The sequence below is a fragment of the Coregonus clupeaformis genome, chromosome 27 (genome assembly GCF_020615455.1).
Source record: "Coregonus clupeaformis isolate EN_2021a chromosome 27, ASM2061545v1, whole genome shotgun sequence".
NCBI classification, from domain to species: Eukaryota; Metazoa; Chordata; class Actinopteri; order Salmoniformes; family Salmonidae; genus Coregonus; species Coregonus clupeaformis.
In genome coordinates this window covers 7,128,662-7,138,240 of record NC_059218.1, presented here as the reverse complement: position 1 = coordinate 7,138,240, position 9,579 = coordinate 7,128,662, and the positions used below count along the sequence as shown (strand labels likewise).

The 9,579-nt window shown below is 43.8% G+C and overlaps 1 protein-coding gene across 1 annotated transcript; it reads right to left on the bottom strand.

Moving 5' to 3' along the window:
- Nucleotides 1-508: 508 nt before the first annotated feature.
- On the bottom strand, nucleotides 509-6,270 carry LOC121541105 (uridine-cytidine kinase 1-like). The gene is made up of 7 exons (XM_041850088.1): nucleotides 6,084-6,270; nucleotides 5,660-5,819; nucleotides 2,951-3,047; nucleotides 1,479-1,621; nucleotides 1,243-1,337; nucleotides 951-999; nucleotides 509-783 (listed from the first exon to the last, which is right to left on the bottom strand). The coding sequence occupies exons 1-7, from the start codon at nucleotides 6,168-6,170 to the stop codon at nucleotides 584-586; spliced, it is 831 nt and encodes a 276-aa protein (XP_041706022.1). The 5' UTR covers nucleotides 6,171-6,270; the 3' UTR covers nucleotides 509-583.
- Between the last annotated feature and the right edge of the window lie 3,309 nt (nucleotides 6,271-9,579).

The following is a 9,579-nucleotide window of genomic DNA, read 5'->3' as shown; positions in this document are numbered from 1 at the left end:
TTGCGTGGAGCCCCAGATCGAGGGAGATTATCAGTGGTCTTGTATGTCTTCCATTTCCTAATAATTGCTCCCACAGTTGATTTCTTCAAACCAAGCTGCTTACCTATTGCAGATTCAGTCTTCCCAGCCTGATGCAGGTCTACAATGTTGTTTCTGGTGTCCTTTGACAGCTCTTTGGTCTTGGCCATAGTGGAGTTTGGAGTGTGACTGTTTGAGGTTGTGGACAGGTGTCTTTTATACTGATAACAAGTTCAAACAGGTGCCATTAATACAGGTAACGAGTGGAGGACAGAGGAGCCTCTTAAAGAAGAAGTTACAGGTCTGTGAGAGCCAGAAATCTTGCTTGTTTGTAGGTGACCAAATACTTATTTTCTACCATAATTTGCAAATAAATTCATTAAAAATCCTACAATGTGATTTTCTGGATTTTTCTTTCTCATTTTGTCTGTCATAGTTGACGTGTACCTATGATGAAAATTACAGGCCTCTCATCTTTTTAAGTGGGAGAACTTGCACAATTGGTGGCTAACTAAATACTTTTTTTCCCCACTGTATATAGTAGACAGACTGACAGATTTTTGTCTCAGTGGGGGCGACTGCTGGGCTCCAGTAGGACCCTCTTCCCCGGGGGGAAGTTGGAGGTGCCGTTGGCCAGGTCCCCCTGCTCCGAGATGGCCCGCTTGAAGCCCCGGCTGTGCCCGTTGACCGCTCCTCCACGGTGCCACTTACAGAGGTCCCCATTCAGGATGTCCTGGATGTGCTGCACAATGAGGTTGATGGCCACTGAGGAGAGAAAGAGAGTCAGCTCAATACGAGAGGGAAGGGATGGAGAGTCTTCATGATTAATTTGACATTTTAGTAATTTAGCAGACGCTCTTATCCAGAGCGACTTACAATTAGTGAGTGCATACATTTTTCATACTGGCCCCCCGTAAGAGTGTTATTATTACCCATGTTGTCAACTCCTCGAGGAATAATGACGTCTGCATATTTCTTGGTCTGGGAAAAAAGGACAATTATCAATCTCATTTTGGTAGCTAATGCTCTGAAAAGACTGGATTTGGAGCAGAATATAATTGAGTCACATTTAAACGTCTCACTGATGTAAATCAGCTGACAATGTGTTAAATGTGTCATCTTTTGTGTCCATAATTAGGCCTATTAAAAACGAATTAACATGTCCATTATTTGTTTATGTATTATCAATAGTGTATTGTGAGTGTGGCAGCGCTGGACATTTACAGGCAAACAGAACTCCTCGAAGGCTGGCTTGACGAACATCGTGTATTGGGTGAGGATTTGCTCCAGGTCTCTGCCTCTCTTCATGTCCCGCAGAACTAAAGGTAAAAACCACAACAGCCAGATCAGGACCAAGACGTGACAAGTCCGTATATCAAAGACGCTAGTGAAAATGAGTATGGAAGTGCATATGACAATGTATAGATGGTACATCCCCTTATTTTGTGTGTCAGTAGTACCTCTGCGAGACAGCCTGACATCAGAGTCCGTGTCCACAAAGAGCTTCATGTGAAACATATCCCTCACTTCCTGAGAGTAGAAGACCAGGATCCCCTCAAACAGAACCACGTCAGCCGGGTACACCGTTATCCTGTCCTGCAGCCTGGACCACACACACACACAAACTAAGCAACACATTTAGTACACACAAAGAGGCAATCTATACACCGACTAACTTTCACATGAATGCATGCATGATTGGTATGTATACTGAACAAAAATATAAATGCAACAATTTCAAAGAGTCACACACAGTTGATATAAGGAAATCAGTCAATTGAAATAAATTCATTAGGCCCTAATCTATGGATTTCACATGACTGGGATTACAGATATTCAGCCGTTGGTCACAGATACCTTTAAATAAAGGTAGGGGCGTGGACCGGAAAACCAGTCCGTATCTGGTGTGACCACCATATGACTCATGCAGCGTGACATCTCCTTCGCATAGAGTTGATCAGGCTGTTGATTGTGGCATGTGGAATGTTGTTCCACTCTTCAATGGCTGTGCGAAGTTGTTGGATATTGGCGGGAACTGGAACACGCTGTCGATCCAGAGCATCCCAAACATGCTCAATGGGTATACAGGCCATGGAAGAACTGGGACATTTTCAGCTTCCAGGAACTGTGTACAGATCCTTGCGAAATGGGCCGTGCATTATGCTGAAACATGAAGTGATGGCGGCAGATGAATAGCACGAAAATGGGCCTCAGGATCTCGACACGGTATCTCTGTGCATTCAAATTGCCATCGATAAAATGCAATTGTGTTCGTTGTCCGTAGCTTATGCCTGCCCATACCATAACCCCACCGCCACCATGGGGCACTCTGTTCACAATGTTGACATCAGCAAACCGCTCGCCCACACAACGCCATACACGTGGTCTGCGGTTGTGAGGCCAGTTGGACGTACTGCCAAATTCTCTAAAACGATGTTGGAGGCGTCATATGGTAGAGAAATTAACATTAAATTATCTGGCAACAGCTCTGGTGGACATTCCTGTATTCAGGAATCTGTGGCCTTGTGTTGTGTGACAAAACTGCACATTTTAGAGTGGCCTTTTATTGTCCCCAGCACAAGGTGCACTTGTGTAATGATCATGCTGTTTAATCAGCTGCTTGATATGCCACACCTGTCAGGTGGATGGATTATCTGGACAAAGGATACATTCTCACTAACAGGGATGTAAACCAATTTGTGCACAACATTTGAGATAAATAAGCTATTTGAGCAAATGGAAAATTTCTGGGGTCTTTTATTTCTGCTCATGAAACATGGGACCAACACTTTACATGTTGCGTTTATATTTTTGTTCAATGTGTTTGCAGATGAGCTGGGTTAGACACGTCTTAGGTCAAAGGTCATGTCTTAGTTCAAGAAGGGCATTTCCAACTCAAGTGGTATGTTTCCATATGGAATGTTTGCCTCACCTCGAATGCGTGACAAAGTCATATGTCGGCACCTCCACCACTCTCCCCTCCACAATATCCTTCAGGGTTTGGTACATCAACTCGTTGTCGAAAGCATCTGTAATAAACATTGAGGTTATTCACTTTTTCCATCCAGATATGCATTTGTTTTATGTTCATAATAATAATGATCACTTAAGTTAAACTACAGTGTTCCCATCGTGGCTACAGTTAGAATAACATTTTCCAGTGTTTGATGTAAATGCCTTAATGAATTGAATTAATGTAATCTCAAATCAAATCACATTTTATTTGCCACATGCGCCGAATAATAGACATTACAGTGAAATTACTTACAAGCCCTTAACCAACAATGCAGTTTTTTAAAGAAAAATGTAAAATAAAAAAGTGCAAATAGTCCGGGTAGCCATGATTAGCTGTTCAGGAGTCTTATGGCTTGGGGGTAGAAGCTGTTGAGAAGCCTTTTGGACCTAGACTAAGCGCTCCGGTACCGCTTGCCGTGCGGTAGCAGAGAGAACAGTCTATGACTAGGGTGGCTTGAGTCTTTGACAATTTTTAGGGCCTTCCTCTGACACTGCCTGGTATAGAGGTCCTGGATGGCAGGAAGCATGACCCCAGTGATGTACTGGGCCGTACACACTACCCTCTGTAGTGCCTTGTGGTCGGAGACTGAGCAGTTGCCATACCAGGCGGTGATGCAACCAGTCAGGATGCTCTCGATGGTGCAGCTGTAGAACATTTTGAGGATCTAAGGACCCATGCCAAATCTTAACAGTGTCCTGAGGGGGAATAGGTTTTGTCGTACCCTCTTCACGACTGTCTTGGTGTGTTTGGACCATGATAGTTTGTTGGTGATGTGGACACCAAGGAACTTGAAGCTCTCAACCTGTTCCACTACAGCCCCGTCGATGAGAATGGGTGCGTGCTCAGTCCTCTTTTTTTTCCTGTAGTCCACAATCATCTCCTTTGTCTTGATCACATTGAGGGAGAGGTTGTTATCCTGGCACCACACGGCCAGGTCTCTGACCTCCTCCCTATAGGCTGTCTCATCGTTGTCGGTGATCAGGCCTACCACTGTTGTGTCGTCGGCAAACTTAATGATGGTGTTGGAGTCGTGCCTGACCATGCAGTCATGGGTGAACAGGGAGTACAGGAGGGGACTGAGCACGCACCCCTGAGGGGCCCCGTGTTGAGGATCAGCGTGGCAGACGTGTTGTTACCTACCCTTACCACCTGGGGGCGGCCCGTCAGGAAGTCCAGGCTCCAGTTGCAGAGGGAGGTGTTTAGTCCAGGATCCTTAGCTTAGTGACGAGCTTAGAGGGCACTATGGTGTTGAACGCTGAGCTGTAGTCAATGAATAGCATTCTCACGTAGGTGTTCCTCTTGTCCAGGTGGGAAAGGGCAGTGTGGAGTGCAATAGAGATTGCATCATCTGTGGAACTGTTGGGGCGGTATGCAAATTGGAGTGGGTGTAGGGTTTCTGGGATAATGGTGTTGATGTGAGCCATGAACAGCCTTTCAAAGCACTTCATGGCTACAGACGTGAGTGTTACGAGTCAGTAGTCATTTAGGCAGGTTATCTTAGTGTCCTTGGGCACAGGGACTATGGTGGTCTGCTTGAAACATGTTGGTATTACAGACTCAGTCAGGGACATGTTGAAAATGTCAGTGAAGACACTTGCCAGTTGGTCAGCACATGCTCAGAGTACACGTCCTGGTAATCCGTCTGGCCCTGCAGCCTTGTGAATGTTGACCTGCTTAAAAGTCTTACTCACATCGGCTACGGAGAGTGTGATCACATAGTCATCCGGAACAGCTGATGCTCTCATGCATGCTTCAGTGTTGCTTGCCTCGAAGCGAGCATAGAAGTGATTTAGCTCGTCTGGTAGGCTTGTGTCACTGGGCAGTTCGCGGCTGTGCTTCCCTTTGTAGTCTGTAATAGTTTTGAAGCCCTGCCACATCTGACGAGCGTCAGAGCCGGTGTAGTACGATTCAATCTTAGTCCTGTATTGACTCTTTGCCTGTTTGATGGTTCGTCGGAGGGCATAGCGGGATTTCTTATAAGCTTCCGGGTTAGAGTCCCGCTCTTTGAAAGCGGCAGCTCTACCCTTTAGCTCAGTGCGGATGTTGCCTGTAATCCATGGCTTCTGGTTGGGGTATGTACGTACGGTCACTGTGGGGACGACGTCATCTATGCACTTATTGATGAAGCCAGTGACTGATGTGGTGTACTCCTCAATGCTATCTGAAGAATCCCGGAACATATTCCAGTCTGTGCTAGCAAAACATTCCTGTAGCTTAGCATCTGCGTCATCTGACCACTTTTTTTATTAACCGAGTCACTGGTGCTTCCTACTTTAGTTTTTGCTTATAAGCAGGAATCAGGAGGATAGAATTATGGTCAGATTTGCCAAATGGAGGGCGAGGGAGAGCTTTGTATGCATCTCTGTGTGTGGAGTAAAGGTGGTCTAGAGTTTTTTTTCCTCTGGTTGCACATTTAACATGCTGATAGAAATTAGGTAGAACAGATTTAAGTTTCCCTGCATTAAAGTCCCCGGCCACTAGGAGCGCTGCCTCTGGATGAGCGTTTTCCTGTCTGCTTATGGCCTTATACAGCTAGTGGGTGATAAGTGACTGATAGAGAGAGAGCTTATGTTATTGCAACGATTATACTTATGTTATTACAATATCCATACAGGCATGTAGTACCTGGGTGGTCAAAGTTGTACTGGCCCTTGAGTGCCTTGGCCTTCTGGTCAGGTGTCAAGACTTTGTAGAAGCTGTCTTGGCTGATGATGGCCACTTTCCTCTGACGATGGTCCACCTTGTTCTGGCCCAGCAACTCCATGATTTTGGCACATACTGTTGACTAAAAATCAGAAACCTAATTTCAGTTTGATTATAAGGTTGGAGCATAGCCATAGCAGAGTGGAGTAGCTGGCACATTTCAAAATGGTCAGACAGACAGAAAACAAGACAAAACAAGAGACATCCTGACATGCGTGTCTGCTGTCAGTTAGCTAGCTACTTTACTGATTGTTGAAACGACCTAGCTAACTAGCTAGATAGCTATTATTATGTAGCTAGCTAACGTTAGCTATTTTTAGTTTTTCCGTTTTTTAACGTTACCTACCTTGCCACTGGCAGTTCCTCCGCTAACACCGATCAGAAACGGATGGTGTCTTGGCCGCTCCATCTCGAGCGGTCTGGTAGCAGTCATGTCGGGTCAATTTTCGAAAAACAGCACGCTTTTTTTGCTAGTAAACCACCTTCCAAAACAATAATCTGTTCCCGTTCACATTTGTAAATACGCGAGAACACGGCCAAGCACTTCCTGGGGCAAAACTAAAGTTTGTTAAAACGTCAAAATAAGAGTCCTAATTTGAAACTCATTAAATAAGTGTGTTAATGCTGTAATGTTGCCATTATACATTCAATTGGCCACCATTCAGTTTTTATAATCATGTTCTATTGCTTAGGTATATTGTTTATCTGCTAGGTTTGTGCTTTAAAAACAACTGGGAACTGAAAAATACGAGGTCAAATCATAACTTCTTCAGGTTGGAAAGTCAGAGCTCGTTTTTTCCCAATTGTCTTGAATGCACTGAAGTCGGAGGTTTTCCAGTTCCCAGTTTCCAGTTGGTTTGAACGCGCCAGGTGTCCCCCATATGACCTCACAATGATAATGAGTGACAAAAACCACCTGCGTCAGAGACGGTTTTTCAAAACTCTGCCTGCATCCTGAAGAGTAACTTTTTTTTAGCTTACAATGTATACCATTGACAACTGGAATGAATCCTCATTGAAATTACAATAAGGTGCCTAGATTTTGTTCTTATGAATACATTTTTCTTTCTAATTGCAATTGTCCCATAATTTCTATAGACTTTTCTTAATTTCCACTTAGCTAAAATGATTTAATATCAAGGCTAAACTGATTGTGTGGACGAGAGCATCCTGACTGGTTGCATCACCGCCTGGTATGGCAACTGCTCGGCCTCCGACTTCAAGGCACTACAGAAGGTAGTGCGTACGGCCCAGTACATCACTGGGGCCAAGCTTCCTGCCATCCAGGACCTCTATTGATTTGATTTTTACAAAGTCCTATCGGTCCTGGTCAAAAGTAGTACACTATGTAGAGAATAGGGTGCCATTTTAGGACATAGTCCAAGAGACATTCTGGCCAGCAGAGGATACCAATTCATGATGTACAGTATCATTGACAGTAGCTGTGCAGTTATACACATTGTTACCGTATGGTTTTCATTATGTATATAAGCTTACTACTACAAAATATATTGTATTTCAAGTTAAAGGAAAACTCCACTCCAAAACTATATTTTGGTATTTGTTTCATTAGTCCATTGTTGATATAGTCCCAAAATGTTTTGCACGTCAGCAATCAAGTTCTCAAGATGTTTAACTTTCAAAATACAGAAATCTGACCTGTATGATGCATTTTGCATCATATGATGCTGCGTTTTGCAATGGACTAATGAAACAAATACCAAAAGGTAACAAAATATAGTTTTTGGGTGGAGTTTTCCTTTAACTGGGGTTGGTAATTGAAAATAGGCCTATATGGCTCATGTCTGGTGATTGGTTGTCTGTCAGGGTGGGTGTGGTCTCCCATAGCATCACATTACATCAGAATCGTGATGTCATAAACAACTGTGTTGACAGCCTAAAGGGTGTGGTCTCCCATAGCATCACATTACATCAGAATCGTGATGTCATAAACAACTGTGTTGACAGCCTAAATGGTTGGCCATAGCATTACTGTCACATTACGGCAACACTTGTAACTTGTCACTTACAAGTTCAATATAGGGTCAAAATCATTGCTATATTTTGGATGGTTATTTTTAAGTGCTTAGTGGTAAGTAGTTGTGACCACTGATTTAGTGCAAGTAGGCTTATTTAGTGGAACAATTTAATTGAGATTATTTAAATAATGTAAGAAGATTTTTAAGCCATAGTGGATCTTTTTCAGGATTACAGTAATTTAGGGAACTTTGGGAAAGTTCTCCTTCCCAAGGCTCGTCATAAGAATGGTTAGAATCCCATTTCTTTCTCACCACCTTCATAAAGTCAAAATCATAATTTTTACATCATTTTGAGCTTTTCTAAGATTGAAAATAACAAGCTTGTATCATGATAACCTCTACTCCCCTCATTACTGACTGCATGTTTGTCATTATTTTCATTTTTCTAGCCATGGGGAAATCAGACTGCACAGGACGATTCCCAAACTCCCCAGGCTCACAACACCCCAGCCTCACAACTCCTCAGAACTCCCCAGCCTCACTGTAAGGCCCAATCTGTATGCTAAATATATGACTTCCTCTTCTAAAGTGGTCCAAACTAACAATTCATGGTCAATCAGTGTAAAATGTATTGTACTAACTATGGCTTGATATAGTGTCAACATCATACTTTCTTGATACTTTATATCAATGGAATCCAATGGAAAGCACATAATATAATCCAATGAGAAGGGGACCCAGGTTGAACTAGGCATGCGGGAGGATATCCATGATCTTGAGCTTGCCCATTGGCGATTGGCTAGAGAGACATGGAGAACTGAGCGAGGAAACATGAGGGAGATTAAGGCGCTGTATGGAGAAATATTTAGGCTGCACGAGTTGTTGGAGGAGGTAACAACAGCAGTTTTCTTAAATCAGACTTTCATATCAGTAGATAGTTGCTTTGCCCAATCCTGATACATGGAAATAAGATGTAAATAGTTAGAATAATAAAGAAAGAAAAACTGCACACTGGTAATAATCTTAGGAAGGTCCGCATTCTTGGAATAGAGTTGAAAAAGAATGGAAAATTATTATATTTTTCACCTTTATTCCAAGTGTGGCCCTTAACATTTTTCTAATAGGCAGAGATACAGTAATATAATGTGTTTTCTCTATGAGATTTACTACCCATACACATAGAATTGTTTTAAGATAGTAATAACATGGACCATCAAGCTATTAAGTAATAGAAATGTGTCTGTCATCATACAGAGTGGGGTGGATAAAGGACTGATCAAGCAGCGCTCCACCTCCTCCATTCTTCGGCCCATCTCCCCGACACTGCCAGCTCTCCCTAGGTACAACCTCCACAGGTACCTCGCCAACAGCCAATTGGAACCTGACCAGCATGCTTCCGCCACCCAGATGGACCCGGCTAAGAAACACTGCATCTTTTCCCCTCTGGGCACACAGAGCTGCACCTCCCCTGACAAACGGCCTCATACTCCATCCAAGATGTCCCGCCCGCACGCTTCACACCAATTTGCTGTCCCATCCCACCTCCTGGCTCCCGGCCCTCCTGCTAAGCTGAGGCAGCCACATCTGCCTGTCCACCCCAGGTCACCATTGACTGGCCAGGCAAAGGTCAAGGATGAGGTCAAAAGGCCAGAGATTGCATCATCTGAGGAATTGTCTAAGGAAGTTCAGCGGAGAGGTGCAGAAATTGCGAATATGTATAAAGCACAGCTGAAAGAGAGGATGGCCCAAAAGAGAAAGGAAGAGATTCTTAAGAAAAGGGAATATAAAGGACAATGACACTGAGGCCTCCTCCTCATCTGCTGGACAATCCAAGACCCCTGCCACAGCCCCCGAGTGCCCGGC